Source organism: Rhinichthys klamathensis, unplaced genomic scaffold, assembly GCF_029890125.1.
Source record: "Rhinichthys klamathensis goyatoka isolate OS25496 unplaced genomic scaffold, OSU_Roscu_1.1 h1tg000211l_1, whole genome shotgun sequence".
Classification (NCBI taxonomy): Eukaryota; Metazoa; Chordata; class Actinopteri; order Cypriniformes; family Leuciscidae; genus Rhinichthys; species Rhinichthys klamathensis.
This window is the reverse complement of record NW_026606736.1, coordinates 472135-488457: the sequence shown is the minus strand read 5'-3', so window position 1 is coordinate 488457 and position 16323 is coordinate 472135. Positions and strand designations below refer to the sequence as shown.

General features: G+C 38.1%; 2 protein-coding genes across 3 annotated transcripts in view; both read left to right on the top strand.

Annotated features, from left to right (window-relative positions):
• The first annotated feature begins 155 nt into the window (after positions 1-155).
• slc45a4b (solute carrier family 45 member 4b) lies at positions 156-15550 on the top strand. 2 transcript variants are annotated; one of them, XM_056263978.1, is made up of 8 exons: positions 156-217; positions 2401-2998; positions 5020-5208; positions 5386-5565; positions 7621-8702; positions 12039-12138; positions 13084-13295; positions 14008-15550. In XM_056263978.1, exons 2-8 carry the CDS (start codon positions 2740-2742, stop codon positions 14374-14376), a joined length of 2391 nt encoding a protein of 796 aa, XP_056119953.1. In that variant the 5' UTR covers positions 156-217; positions 2401-2739; the 3' UTR covers positions 14377-15550. The 2 variants fall into 2 exon arrangements, with proteins under 2 accessions (XP_056119953.1, XP_056119952.1); XM_056263977.1 differs by lacking the exon at positions 156-217 and adding an exon at positions 982-1238.
• A 670-nt stretch (positions 15551-16220) lies between these two features.
• Positions 16221-16323, top strand: part of dennd3b (DENN/MADD domain containing 3b) — a 33919-nt gene continuing 33816 nt past the window's right edge. The window contains exon 1 of the mRNA XM_056263985.1: positions 16221-16257. The gene's annotated coding sequence lies outside the window, so the exon portion shown is untranslated. The remainder of the gene's footprint in view (positions 16258-16323) is intronic.

Sequence of the window (16323 nt, the reverse complement as noted above, 5' to 3'; positions counted from 1 at the left end):
ATACATCAGTTGTGTGTTTATGACATTATTAAATCGGAATGGCATAACATAGTAATGATTAATGAATGATATGACTGCTTTTAGTTCACAGATTTTGACAGCAATCAGCGAGATTACATCATTGCTGAGTCGGACGAGGGGGATTTGTTGCCTAGTGTAACGACTGGCAACCTCGAGCAGACAAAAGATGCAGTAGACATCCGCGACCTAGGAGCAGGTACATTTTTTCTCTTAAACATCTTACTCCATTCACTTGTGTGGATGCTGAGATTCTTTCTCTATCAATAAATGAAGATGTATTTTATGAATCGAACCGCTCGTCGAGCTCGGAAAGTGAAGGTATCCTCTAAATTTACTTTAGAAGCAAGTTCATTTAGCAGGCTAGCAGTCCGGGCTAACAGACGTTAAGCATCAATCAGACTGATGATTCATATAAAGTTCAGCGAAATCCCAAATGCATAATAATTGTAACTTCGCTCGCTCTTTCCCAGTCAGATCACTTTACCCTGAAATAAAGTTGGTTACATAGTGTGTGTATAAAGTAAAACATCTACAACACTACACAAATCATTGTGTGCAACAGTCGGATGATCTGGCAATCCTTTGAATCCAGGAAAAAAATCATAGGCAACGGGGAATTTATGGTGATCTGGTGGATGTTTGTAGCGTAGCATTTCAGACAGCAAGGTTGTGTATGTGTCTAACATTGATAGCCTATCTCACGTTGTTAACTGAAATTGACTGGATTTAATGTTAGGTTTCCAGGCTTATTTCCAATAACAAACAGGAAACCGTACAAGTTTAGGCATGATCTGAGCTCCATCACAAGCGTCTTCTTAAAAGGTTTGCACGTGATTCAGCGCAAGGCACCTCTCCACCATGTCGTCATGCATCGTCCTCTTATAAAATACACATGTGTCCATGCGCACACCTGACTCTTGTTACAACAGGTCTGGGTTCAGTCAGTGGGCTGCTCTGGGGTGAATGTTACCTGCCAAAAGCGTCTGGGTGTAGCGTAGCCTAATCAGTACAGTGCACATGGGAGGGGCAGTTATCACGAGAGTCTCGTCTTGTCAGCAAGTAAAACTAGTGATATATTGTTTTTTTTAGCTCTGTCACTGTACGTGTTTGTTCTGTAGCCCTTCTGGTGTATGCCTTTCTTCACTTTATCTGAGACAATATTTCTGGGTTAAAGGGATTTGGGCATCAAAGGAAACACGTGCTACTTGAGGAACGAGGTAGGATATGTTTTTGATTATTACACATTATTACACGTGCTAATGTAATTTATAGCTCTACAGCAACTTGGTGAAGCAGTATTGTGTAATGCTAACTCAATTAAAACGACCTTTGGAACTTTACACACTTGCTGCCTTTACCATTGGACTGTATTATAAATAAACTTAAAAGTACATATTCTTTTTGCATATGTGTTTATAGCCTACTCTGTAACAACGTTTTTAAACATTGTTTTAGAGCTTGTGCTTGGATAAATACCTTTCTGGTATCATCGGTAAATTCTCCAAAAAATGGCACGTATTACGTTTATTTTACACTTAATCTCTTCTATTAATATCGTTATTGCTATTTTGTTAAAAAAAAATCTTTAAAATATTAAACCTGAGGTTTGGGGCACCAAAAAAGAAATTTAAATTTTAAATTCATTTAAAAATATGTATGGTTTTATATAATTTGTGATGCATCATTTTATGAAGTGTAATAGTCTATAAATTGTGTTATGTGCAAAAGCAGATCGGTGTTTTTGTACTTTCAGTTAAAAGGATTCTCCCAAAAATGTATGAATGTTCTTAAGCACCTGTATGAATTTCTTTCTTCTGCTGAACACAAGAGAAGATACTTTGAAGAATGCCAGTAACCAGTTTATGGGACTCCATTGACTTCCATTGTGTGTGTTTTTTCCATACATTGAAAGCCAATGGGGTCCATCAACTGTTTGGTTACCCATATTCTTCAGAATATCTTCTTTTGTGTTCAGCAGAAGAAAGACATTGTTACAGGTTTGGAACAACTTGAGGGTGAGTAAATGATGACAGAATTTTTCATTTTTGGGTGAACAATCCCTTTAAGGCTTTAAAATGTTCTATTAGGAATAAGTATCAGCATTCTACTATCTTTTCAGTGCCTATTCCCTATTTTAGTCACTTTATTATTTCATCTGCCTTTCTCCAGGGATTACAGATATGCCAAATATGTCATGCTTTTGGTAAAACTATGTTTACTGTCATAATGCCAGGTTGGTTCCCATCTTGTTTTTCACTAACATTTTTCCACTGCCTTGATCTTTCTGGATATCAGTTTTATTGCCAAGACCCCCCTCTCCCTCTCTCCCTCTTTCCCTCTCTCGCTCTCATTCACTCTCTCTTTCTCCTTCTCATCTAGATTAATAAGTAATTCCATGGAGGCACACAGAGGAACATCCACCTGTTCTGCTCTCCATGCCCTCCCCCTTTCCCCCTCTTCCTTTCAAGAAAACATGACTTGTGAATTACACCAACAAAGCTCTATATTGACTGGTATTCATTACAACGGCTGGTAGACCTCTCACTAAAATATATGGAACAACATGACCTCTCTGTTGACTACGGGTTAGTGTTTTATAATAAGAAAACTGCTGTGGATTATGAAAGATCAACTTGGAGGTCTTAAGCAAAATAGTCTGTACTTGTGAGGGGTAAGTACCACAGGAATCTGGATCCGGACCCCACACCAGCATCGTATATGCAGGCCAGCATGGCACCCAAGAACGCTGTCACAGAGTCCATTCCAGTGCTGGACCTGGCAGTCATGCAAGAGAAGGATCCAAATGGTGGGCAAAACATGGAGAAGGAAGTGGAGATGTCAGAGGACTCGGCCAGTGAGGATTCTGTAAACCACATCCCCAAGCGGTTATGGGTCATGCACGGTGCCGTCATGTTTGGGAGGGAGTTCTGCTACGCCATGGAAACAGCGCTGGTCACTCCTGTGCTGTTGCAGCTAGGTTAGTAATCAACCGTTATCCCAACAACAAACATGTCGTTCCAAACCCGTGTGACTTTATTTCTTCTGTAGAACACAAAAGAAGATATTATGAAAACTGTTGGTGTTTTTGGCCACAAAATGAAAGTCAATGAGGTAGTGTTGTTTTGGACCCCATTGACTTTCATTGTATGAGCAAAAACATTCTTCAAAAGAACATCTATTGTGTTCCACAGAAGAAATAAACTCTATTAACACTATCAAAACACTATTCTTTTGACAGACATTTTTGTATAATTTTTTCCTGTCACTTGCCTCACACAGCATTTAGATCTTTTTAACATTCTTTAGATTTCGATAAAGCATGGAAAATGCTGATGTAACCGAAACAGGCACAGTCTCATGCACACTTTTTTAGAAAAGGCCATTTTGGCAATATCATTCAGGTCTGCACTTTGTATCCACCTTATTTTTGTACCTTGTAAATTGAATGAGTCATGGCGTCTGATGTCATTCGCCTCCAATTATTTTTAGCTGTACAAAACAGCTTGTTAATGCTGCTTGATATTGCAAACTGGTATGTCTTATAATATTATTTTAATGTATTGTCGTAATTATAAACGCAATGATTTGTAGTGAATAGTTTTACTATTTGCTGCACTTTGTTATTCTTCTAATTATTTAACCACTAATGAATTAGAGGTCTTGCACATTTACAGAAGGTAGCTTACTTCCATGTTGCGAAATAAGGTCAATAGATATAGGGTTAATGGGTGATTTAGTGTTTTTTAATTATTCTAGGATTAAGACCTCTATTCATAATCATTGAACAGAGACATTCCTTTGGTTTTGGTAAGGGTTCCCCATTGTGTCAATGCCAACCCTGTGTCAGTAGTAAGACGAAGGAATGCTTGTTTCCACAATAGCATGCAAAAATGGACGAGGGTAGGCATGGAATTCAGAGAATGTGTTAGTGTGCGGCTGTGCGCAGTTCTCTTTCTCTCGGTTTTCCGTCCATTTTGAATAAGATCAATGTCAACAGATCCTCTCAGGAAACTGCAGGGTTAATATTACAAAAGGTTTGAATAGCTCTGAAGGCCCTCTGATCTCATACTAAAAGCAGTTTTAGTAATTTACCAGCTGAAAATATACTGAACATCATCCAGTAAACTCTAAAAGGGCAATTTCCCAGAAGATTTAGCATATCGTAGCCTTAATCACTCTGTAATTGTCCCTTTAATGTGCATGTTGATGCAAAATATATGCATCCCTTAAAATCTCAAATAGCCTACTGGATGAAAATAGGTAAAATAATTGAAATGTTGAGCGTGGTTTAATAGACAATCAACCATAGTTGTTTTTTTGCACAGAAAGGATCAAATCCACCACCAAATGCACCTTATTCTGATCTGTAGAGGTTCGAATGTAGTTGAATAGATGGTTGTTCATCTTTAAAGCTGAAGAGGTATGATTTGACATGTGACGTGTCTGTTGTCTGCACTTTCTGTTCTCACATTCTCAGTCTGCATCCCACTTCACACATGACATGTTATTTCGCATATTTGGACTTCTTGAAAAAATAAGTTGTTTGACATTTTAAGTTTCACTTGAGTAATCAAGTGTTTGGATTTTAGTATGTCATCAGTCCTGGCACGAGTTCTGCGTGTAAGACTAGAAAATGCTCGACTCATGGAAAATTCCTACAGCTGTTATTGTTAAAACTAGTTGCTTTGAGCCATTACCTCCAAATCATGTCAAATACTCCCCAGTTTTCCCACGTCCTTTTTATTTACTCCGAGTCATCGCATTTGATAATAGTTTTATTGTTAGAGGCAATGTGGTTGCTTCATTACTATGAAACAGTTTTAGATCTGTTGTGTGAAAGGTTTATAGACATGCTGAAATTCGCCTAGTCATCTGTTTCAAATGATGAGAGTTTGCTATAGTTGCCATATTGGTACATTTCAGCAAACTGGTTTTTAAAAATGTTGATCTGCCTGAACCTTGGAATTGTATTGATCGTGGTCCTTTTTCTGCTTGCAGGTCTCCCAGAGCAGTATTACAGCTTAACCTGGTTCCTCAGTCCTATTTTGGGTTTAATTTTCACCCCTCTGATTGGCTCAGCAAGTGACCGCTGCACTTTGAAATGGGGTCGGAGGAGACCCTTCATTTTGGTGCTGTGTGTAGGATTGTTAATAGGACTGGCCTTATTTCTCAATGGATCTCTTATAGGTAATTACTACTATTTTATGTATTTATATATTGCTTAAAACTAATTGAACAATATTGTTCATGCACATAGTTGCATGCCACTGTTATTTAAAGTCCCATTAGTCCCATGACTATATATTAAAAAAATTACATCTTTATTTTGACCTTAATGCTTATTTTAATGTGTCTCTCAAACAGGTCTGTCTCTGGGTGACGTCCCTGGTAATCAACTGCTTGGGATCGTGCTGACTATTGTTGGTGTGGTGGTTCTGGACTTCTGTGCTGATGCTTTGGACGGACCAATCAGAGCCTACCTCCTGGATGTGGCTGATACTGAGGAACAGGATGTGGCTTTAAATATACATGCTTTCTCAGCAGGTATATATTCTGGGACCGGGAGGGAACTGGAATAGAGATGCTCTGTTCTTTAGCATCAGACTTAAACCATCTCAACTCTTTAAAAACAGTCATGTTTTAATTAGATAATTACTCAAAGATCTAATCAGTAATCTAACAATGTTCAACTTGCATGGTAAAAAGTGATTATACACTACAGTTCAAAGGTTTGGGGTCAGTACATAAAAAAAAGAAGAAAAGAAATGAATACTTTTATTCAGTAAATGATCACACGTAACAGTAAAGACATTTGTAATGTTACAAATTATTTCCATTTCAAATAAATACTTTTGAACTTTCTAATTTATCAATGAATACTGAACAAAAAATATATATCATAGTTCTCACAAAAATATTTAAAGGTTTTCAACATTTAATATTATATAAAATGTTTCCTGAGCACCAAATCAGCATATTAGAATGATTTCTGAAGGATCATGTGACACTTAAGACAGTTGCTGAAAATTCAGCTTTGCCATCACAGGAATAAATTAGATTTTAAAATATTTATTTAAAAAAATTGTATAAATTTTACCCTATTTTTGATCAAATAAATACAGACTTGGTGAGCAACTAAGCATAATAGACTTTTTTTATTTAGATATTTACCCTTGAAGGCTGCATTGTAGGGGTGGTTAAATCTGTCTGATTTCCCGATTCGATTCGATTACGATTATTGAAGTCCCGATTCGATTACAGTCGATTTTCGATTATTAACGATTCTCGGTTAGTGATTATTGATTTTCCATTTCACAACAGTAAATGAAAATACACTACAAAGTGATTGCAGTATTAAAAAAAGTCAGCTGCTGAATTACTTAACTCTTTTATTGAGTAACAAAAACTCAAAGCACTTTCTGTGTCGTGTATGTAGCTTATGTTCTGTAGAACATGAATACATCACATTGTGTTGTGACTCATCAAGTTGAACTAAACAATAACAAATAAATGAAAGGCTTATTTCCTTTAGGAAGTAGATCAGAACCAACATACTGTAGAAATTGGACAATTTTCTTCTAGAAAGACAAGGTGTTGTTCAGGTGGAGGAAGACTGCAGGTTGCAGTCGAAACATGTCAAGGTAAAGAAAGTTTTTTTCTCCACCTGAACACCTTGTCTTTCTAGAAGAAAATTGTCCAATTTAATCATTAAGAAGACAAAATGAACATTTTTGAACAGCTTACTGTAGCTTCAGCTTATATACTGTACTGTAGAACACAGTGACAAAATGCAACACACTAACTAGACAGGCCTTTATAATTTAGTGATATGTTATTCTTTGAGTGTAGGCCTAGAGTCTCTAATCTCTAAAATCTCCAAATGCTCGACGTGAAACTGCGGTCTTCCGTCCGACCTTTTACTATCGTGTCAATTGATTTTGATATGCGCGAGGAAGAGAGAGACCAAGACAGCGCTCGTGTTGTTTGAAGACGTGAGAGTGCGCGCGCGCGGCCGGGGCTCTCTCTCTCTCTCTGCTCGCGGCTGTCAAGCGCAGCAGTCATTTTTTTTCTACATCACTCACCGATCAAAAACAAAAACAAAAATGGACAAAAATGTGCTTTGGTGGCCATATGAAACGTGTCATATGGCTTCTCATATTTGTCGTGTTTTCCGAAATATTTTAGTTTTATTCCACAAAGCTTACAAATAGTGTGGCTCTTGTCCAGCTCCTTTCCCCCCTTCAACTTCACAGAAGCCAAAATATTTCCACACGTCAGCTTTTAACGAGGAGGGTGTTTGGATATCGCGCTCAGTCATCGCGTCTCTGTTATGTGCACAACACAGACGGTCCGGGCACTGCACTTCCGCGCTTCAGAGTTCCGTCAATATATTACGTTATTATAAATAAATATATATATATATATATATATATTTTTTTTTTTCCGAAAATCGATTTTTGACATTTGCGAATCGATTCAGAATCGTCCACGTCCGCATCGCAATGCATCTAAGAATCGATTTTTCCCCCCACCCCTACTGCATTGATGTTGTATATTCTGTTTTCGGTGGTTTAAAGTGATGTAATTCCTGTCTTTCAGGGCTGGGAGGTGCTGTAGGTTACGTGCTTGGAGGGCTGGACTGGACCAATACCTTTCTGGGTCGAGCTTTTAAGGCCCAAGAGCAGGTCCTCTTTTTCTTTGCTGCTATCATCTTTATCATTTCTGCGACGCTTCATCTTTTCAGCATCAAGGAGCATCTATATAACCCCAACCAGCCAGGGGTATTGAAGGATGAGGATGAAGAAAGGCCACCTTCTGTCCAGCTCTATGGAAGCTTTCCATCCACTCGCCTCTTGCCTCAACTAGAACTTATCCCTGAGGAGGAGCCATTTTCAGCCCACGAGGATGATCGGTCTGATCGGGATGTTTCAACTGATTTTCTAAACATCGAATTGGTGCGATGTAAAAGTGACTCAGTTTTAGCCATGCCAGATTCTACCATAGAGCTTGACCCAGACTTGGATCGCGATGGGCAGTTTCTTTGGGACATCGAACTAAATTTATTCCAGGACTTTCAGGGTTTGCAAGTTGATGGAACAACAGTGGATTGTCACAACACCAGTCAGCTAGGTCAGTGCACTGACAACCACTTACAGAAGTGTGATAGCAATGGGGAACACATCTGTGGAGCTGCCAATACTGTAAACGGCAATCCAATTAATGGAGCAGCGAATGCCAATAATCAACCAGGCAAAGTTGGTTTACGACCATCCGGCGGCCCAGTACGCCGCCGCCACCCTTCCTTCTACCGCCAGCCCTCTTTCACTTTCTCTTATCACGGACGTGTGGGCTTTCAATGGCGACGCCGATACGGCAACATGGCCAGGCCAATCAAATCTTCACAAAGCCTGAATGACATCGACAAAATACCTAGACGTCATGAGAGGCGGAAGTTGCAACCAAGTAATATCTCTGCATCCCGCAGGATTGAGGAAGACGAAGAAAGCGAGGATGGAGATGGTGGTACGACGGTCAAACTACTCTGGTTGTCCATGCTGAAGATGCCGCCCCAGCTCTGGCGTCTGTGTGTATGTCACCTGCTCACCTGGTTCTCCATGATCGCACAGGCTGTGTTCTACACAGACTTCATGGGCCAGGTTATCTTTGAAGGAGACCCGACTGTAAGAAGAGTTCTTTATCCTGTCCTTTAATTATAGTTTTTGTTAATATAAATTAAAAATAAAATGAATGTGTAAAATTATTAATAAATTAGAATTTATTTAATTTATTTGCCAGATAAAGTAAAAATAATTATAATGATCACAATTTTAATCAATGAAAATACCAAATTATTAGCCTGCCAACATTGTGATACTTTGAGGGCATATTCACATCTGGCTCGTTTGGAGCATTGTTTTGGAACCTGGCGTGCTTTCTCACTTAGTTCGTTTAGTTTAAGGCAAATGAACACGGCAATCGCGCTCGTATCCGCACCCGAAAAAAAAAAAAAAAAAAAATTTTTAAATCCGTAAATTTAAAGGGTCATGAACCCCTAAACCCAATTTTCTGAGATTTTAACAGAGGTATGCGTGTTGAACACCATTGAAGACAATGTTAGCATCTGTTAGATATTAATAGTAGGGGGAAAATGGTTAAATTTTAGTTAAATTTTAGTTTTAAAATCTTCATCGTGTCCTGTGAGTGCTTTGATGACTCATTGGTGTCTCATAATTATTCATGAGACTGAGTTTTCTTATCCTATGAGAAGACACTGTCTCTTAATTATTCATGACACCACGTGGATCTTTCCAATGACCGACATGTCAAACTGTGATATCGCGCAGTAGATGAGCAAAAGTTCCAGTGCGTTGCATATCTTTCCCCGCGATGCTGCCAGGGCTAGACTCTGGCTGCGACGGTTGGTTGGCCATCAACCACGGACACATCTAAACAATGTGTGTGTAGCAAGCATTTTTGTAGCGAGAGAGAGCTTCGAGAACTGGAGAATGGTGGACTTCGGCCTTGTTCACCAATCCAGGTTGCGTCTTGCGAGTGATGCGGTACCAAGTCCCGAGGACTTTTCTATCCCTTCAGAGGTGTGTGTGTCTAAAATGTAACCCTGACCGTTTTACTTGCCTTAGTTTTGTTAAACCTCTGGGGTCGACAAACGCGCCGGCGAGTTTTGCTGGATTTTTTTCACATAGCAGAAAAATAGACTTAAAATACTCCATCATTTATGGTCATACAGACTTAAAGGGTCACTCCACCCATTTCAACATTAATCTTTATTGAAAGTGGGTTATATATGTAGTCGAAATGTAAAAGAAATTTTAAATTTGGTGCCCTCTTGACCGAGAAAAGACAGAAAATAACTTTGGGGCGCATTTGTATGTAAGACAACAACTCCCACAATGCACCATGTTGCACAGCTCCGCAAGCCACTCCCACTAATCCAGAACAGCGCAAACATCAGAGAAATCGCTCTTCCGTCTACAAGAAGGCTAGCTGCCAAATGAGTTTAAAATTCATTTCACAAAAAATGTCTAGTTAGTTGTGGCGAGCAGGACGAGGGCGAGGGACGTGAGAGGACGACGCGAGTGATAATGAATGGCACCTGTGCAGCGGTCTCATATCTCTCACGGAGGAGCGGAAGCACAAAAGGAACAGGCCTGATTTTATGTTTTGTTTCTGTTGTGTGTGGCCAGCTGGCTTATACTTTTGTTTTGTATTTGTTTATTTTACTATTAAAACGTTTAAATGTTCGCCGGTTCCAGCCTCCTTCTTCCCACAACAACGAACCCCGTTACATTGGCAAACTCATTAGTGAATTACTCGTTTGTATTTCTTTCTATATGGTGAATTATTGCATGATACCTGCATGTTCAGTCAGGCGAAACTAGGATGGTTCACATCACAACACAAACGTCCGTGTGGTCGTCTGATTCAGAGATTTCGTCCAGGAGAAACTGCCTTGTTGAAATTCTCTGCAGCAGACGGACTCTATCTGTGTCCGTAGCGCACAGCGAGAGCACACGCACCAGCAGTCCGCCCAGCTCAAGCCAGCCCGGGCTCCTCGTCCGCGACAGGCAGCCGCCTCCTGTTCCACCATCAGCCTCAGCTGCTCTTCACTATATTGGGGCTCGTAAAGATAGCCACGAACAGCGGATTCGAGCAGCAGAATTTCAAAATCCTCTTCTTCCATATCATGTTTAGTTTCTTCCGTCATTGTCGTAACTTCCTATATCCACAGCGCTTGTTAGCTTAGCTTATAAACAAGATGGCTGATATTGCTTTCAGTATCTGCAAGTGAAGTCCCACCCACTGATCTGTGATAGCTCTGTTAGCGCATTAGGTCCAACCCCCTATGGGCGGGTTTGAAAGGGTGGGAATTTGTGCTTGTAGTCTATACAGAAATCCCCCCTTTTTACACTTCCTCCTACAATGACGTCAAATGACGATTTTTGCGTCATTGTAGGAGGAAGTGAAAAAGGTAAATAGTAGATTTCTCTCGTCTCAGGGGAAAATGAAAGAATGTTGCACGACCATTCAATAGTATGACTGGTTGTCTAACAATGGACCTCTTAATGCAAATGGGTGGAGTGACCCTTTAAGAAATATGAAAAAATAAACTGTTAAATGTCTACTTTTTATGTGTCCACTTACAATCGAAACAAAACATTGTGCTTAAAATAAAGAAAATAAACAGGATGTGCTTTCTGCCTCTCCGTCTCCATGAACTTTTTTTCTGGAGCACGTCTCTAAACTTAAACAAAACTCAGCGAATACTATTCACCCAGGCTAGAGCAGTATATCTTTATAATCATTTCAAATGAATTATTTTCAAATACATGCATTTATAGTGTGTATATAAACAAATGTACAATTATAATGTCATTATAAAATATACATGTACATTAATATGTGTTAAATAGAATTACGATTACTGTAGGCTAATATAGGCAGGGCATTCAGTTACTTTTGAAAGGACAAAAATAACATGTCAGTGTATTTCATTAGACTTTAACTTTGCCAGCTATAAAAAATCTAGCATTTCCTCACGTTTTACCACTGATTTTTAGTGACAGTTGATATGCAGGGGCCACTGGCCAATGACAGTTATCCCGCCCTCCCCTCCCCTGCCGTGCCATACCACACCCACTCCCCTCCCTTCTTCTCACAGCCATCCACGCCCATTTAAGTTGCATTTTTTCAAAAAGATTGTGAGCTAGGCTTGAGCTGAAAGAGTGGAGTTTCATGACCCTTTAAATAAAAATGTTGCCTTGTGAAAGTGAACTGAACCAAGAAGAAATAGCAACATTGTAACAGTTTTAATCCCTGTTTGTGAACAAAGCAAATGATATACATGTCTGAAAACGCCCCTAGTCTTCACTACATACAATTTACTTTTGTAATATCTAGAGTTGATATAATACAGGCTCTATTTAATGGTATCTAATACTGAATTTATTTGTATATATATTTACACTGGATGTCCTGTTGATGTTTTTCAAAACCAGGCTGCTGCTAACTCCACCGCCCTGCAGAACTACAGTAAAGGTGTGCAGATGGGCTGCTGGGGTCTTGTGATCTACGCTGCTACAGCTGCCCTCTGCTCAGGTGTGTGTTACGGTCATGTGTTGTATTTGGTTAGGACATTGCTAATGATGAGATTTTTTTTTTTTTTTTTTTTTTTTTTTTGGGTGAGGATCAGGTTTCAGTTCTGTATTTAGACACTCACATGACCATGTTGTGGAATAACCAGTTTAGTTTTTATACATTTTGTCTTGAATCTGTAATTCCCTTTATGAAGATCAGAATGTTGGGTATATTTTCTTGGTTTTATTTTTACATGTAATTTAGAATTCAAATTGTTGTCTTTTTTAAATTGAGAAACGTTAACTTGTCACATATATTATGTAACACTACTGTTCAAAAGTTTGGGGTCAGTACGTTTTTTTTCATTTTGAAAGAAAATGCATTATAGAAAAGCGAGATGCATTAATTTGATCAAAAGTGACAGTAAATAATTTTACATTGTTACAAACCTTTCTATTTCAAATGACATAATTCTTTTGAGCGAGCCTTCTATATTCTAGACTTTTTAGTCTTCTAGACTTTTCTAGACTCAAAAATGGTTTATCACGGATTCCACAAAAATATTAAGCAACGCAACTGTTTTCAACATTGATAATAATAAGAAATGTTTTTTAGCCACCAGACCAGCATATTAGAATGATTTCTGAAGGATCATGTGACACTGAAGACTGGAGTAATGATACTGAAAATTCAGCTTTGCCATCACAGGAAAAAAAATATATTAATTATATTAAAATAGAAAGTTATTTTAAGTTGTAATAATATTTCACAATATTGCTGTTTTTATTGTATTTTGTATCAAATAAATGCAGCCTTGGTGAGCAAAAGACATTTCAAAACACACCCAAAAAAAGACCAACCCCAAACTTTTGAACATGGTTTCATAGTCTGCACTTTTTGTTCTGTCTTTGTTGGTGTCCATTCTGATTATTATTCAAACCGAATAATCAGAAACATGTTTTACAGATGTGCTCCAAAGGATCTTAAACAACTATGATCTAAGCATAAAAATCACCTACATGTTGGGGACTCTAGCCTTTGCTGTGGGAACAGCTGTCATGTCCATCTTTCCAAATGTATATGTTGCTATGGTGATGATAAGCACCATGGGAATCATCTCCATGAGCATGTCATACTGCCCTTATGCTCTTCTGGGACAGTACCATGAAATCAAAGAGGTCTGTATCATTTTATAAATGTATCAAATATATGAAATTACCAATAACATATACACAGTACTGGTCAAACGTTTGGAATGATCTTTTTAAGATTTTTCAAAATGATTTTGAAAGAAGTCTCTTAAACTCTCCAAAGCATTTATTTGATCAAAATACAGTGAAACAATTTAAAACAACTGTTTTCTTTTTTATTTTATTTTAAAATACAAGTTATTCCTGTGATGGTAAAGCTGAATTTTCAGCATCATTACTCTACAGTTTTCAGTGTCACATGATCCTTCAGAAATCATTCTAATATGCTGATTTGGTGCTCAAGAAACAGTTCTTATTATCATTAATGTTGAAAACATTAAACTGCTTAATTTTTTTTTACAGGATTCATTGAGTAGAACGTTTAAAATAACAGCACTTATTTAAAATAGAACTATTTTGTCAGATTTTTAGTGTCTTTACTGTCACTTTTGATAAATTTTATGGATCTTTGCTAAAAACATTCAAAAAAATCTTACTGACCCTGAACACTTGTAGAATAGTATGTATATGTGTGTGTAATATATATATATATATATATATATATATATATATATATATATATGGATATAGATTTGGAAGATCGGCTTATACAGAATACATTTTCACTGCCAGTAGCACTTGATTTGTTACAGCAGTCATTTCAATGAGTGTCTATTATCTTTCTTTTACATTGTCATAGTACATTCATCACAGCCCTGGCAACTCACGGCGAGGCTTTGGCATCGACTGCGCCATCCTGACATGTCAGGTTTACATCTCTCAGATCTTGGTGGCGTCGGCGCTCGGTGCGGTTGTAGATGCGGTTGGCACAGTGAGAGTGATCCCTATGGTGGCATCGGGAGGATCCTTTCTTGCTTTCTTTGCTGCGGCTATCCTCGTCATCTACCCTGATACACTTGACGATGATGAAGACGAGGATGACGAAGAGCCAGGCCCAAGTTCTGTTAAATCGGAGGCAGCGTCCAATAACAGTACAGAGAAACACAGTGTTTTAAAGTCAATGCCAAGGAACAGTTCCAGCAAGCCAGAGGTTGAATCCTCAGTTTGAGTGTTAAAACGTAAAATACTAGAGTTTTTGAAGTTCCAATCCCAGAATGCACAAGCAAGTTAAGACAAAAGACTAAGAGGGGCATGCTCTACCATTCATATACTCTCACACATGCTGATGTTATTCTGTGGATTTGGTACAGAGACTATTTGAGTCAAATATGTGATTTCTGAGATTATTTCTCAAGCTATTTATTATTTGTGCCCAAACATTTCCATTGTCTACAAAAAAATTACCAGGTTTACGTCACTACAGTGAACGCATTGTTTCACATGCTAATACATTTTTCCCACACATTTAATCACTCCACTTTGCAAGTCAACATTTACATACCAGATGTGAGTTTACTTTTTCAGACTGACGTTTTACTCTGTTAAAATATGTCTGATTATCATTGTATGTCCTTCATTTCATGAGAAACACTCAGGGGTAAAGCTGCTGTTTTCAAGCGCAAAATGCTCACTTCTGTAAAGACTTTAACTATGCACCAAAATATTTTTTTGTAATGTTTCTAGACTTTAAATAAGACATTGGTTTTCAGAGTTGCCTTTAGTTCAGAAATGTGATTTTCTTAGGTACACTATTTGATGGTATGAATAGAATGGATAACCATGGCATTAAGTAAAGAAATGGCTTTGCTTTTTGCAGCAGTGATTGGTGCGAAATGAAGAAGTGTGTTTAGCTGTCATGGCAAGTTTTACTGTCTGTCAGCCTCCGTCTTAAGTGATGACACTCTAATAGTGGCAGTATTTTTCACAGCCAAATTCATAATGTTGTTCCAGTACTGTTGCGTAGTTTATATACACAAGTTTTTGAGACTGCTTTTCAATCAAGATGACAGGCCAAATTTTTCTTCACTAACAAGTCACAGATCTCCACTCTGCCTAAGTGGACCAACTAAGTTATGGCCTCTTATGTTCATAAATGTAGTTCAAATGCATCGCTGGAAATGTGATGTCTGCAATTGATGTACGGAGGTCAGTGGCCTGGCTTTGTATCCTATTTTATCAGGCAAAAAATCTGTTTGTTTCATAATCAAGGTGGACACTTTTTTTATTTGTGGTACTGCTGACTTTTGTTTTACTGTTTGAACCAATTTGAAAGTTTATACTGTTTCTAGGTGTTTATTTTGGATTTGTGTTCAGTTTTGATAAAGAGAAAGCTTTACACTTTTCCCTGTTTGAATGATTGTTTGAAACTTCAGTACAGTGTGGTTGATGGTTGAATCTGAAATAAATTGATGGACCACTAGATGGCGTAAGTACATTGGATACTGGGTGACACACATAGGTGACACATAATACACGAGCCTATATAGGCCTACATATTTCAGGAAAAAGTAAATTCGCTTTTAACAAAAACTAGATTACCGTTAAGTTACCGTGAACGATTTCATTTTCATTGCAATATTTTCATTTAAAAAGTAATTTGTTCTCATCCACTGTTGCGAGTCGTATTTCATGAATGAAGAAGGTAAAAAATAGGGCTTGAAACTTTTTTTCAATTATTTCAGCAAATAGTCAGTGAAAAGAGATGATTAACCTTCAGAAAATAATGTTCTGGGCGTTAAACTGTATTATGTTTAATCAGCAACAGTTATTTCTGGGTGTCACAATTCTATGAGTGTCTGTTTACGGATATTTGATGTGTTTAAAACTAGCTATTTTTTATGTCAGATAATTGCTTTCCAAATATAATCAGGTTTGGTTTTGCCTCACCATAAAGGTAGCACCTGGCCATTGAGAACAACGTACCTGTTGACTGTAGAACGCATGCGCAGATCATGTGCTCCGCATGCTGGAACGTGTTTAGTGTGTCCCGTTTATATCCAACTGTCCCGGTGCGTAATTTCACTTTCGGGAATACCGATGATCGACAAAGGTGCGTGCATTCTCAGCAAACATGAGCATTTTATATGGGTAGTAGAAGAATACACGATGATGATTT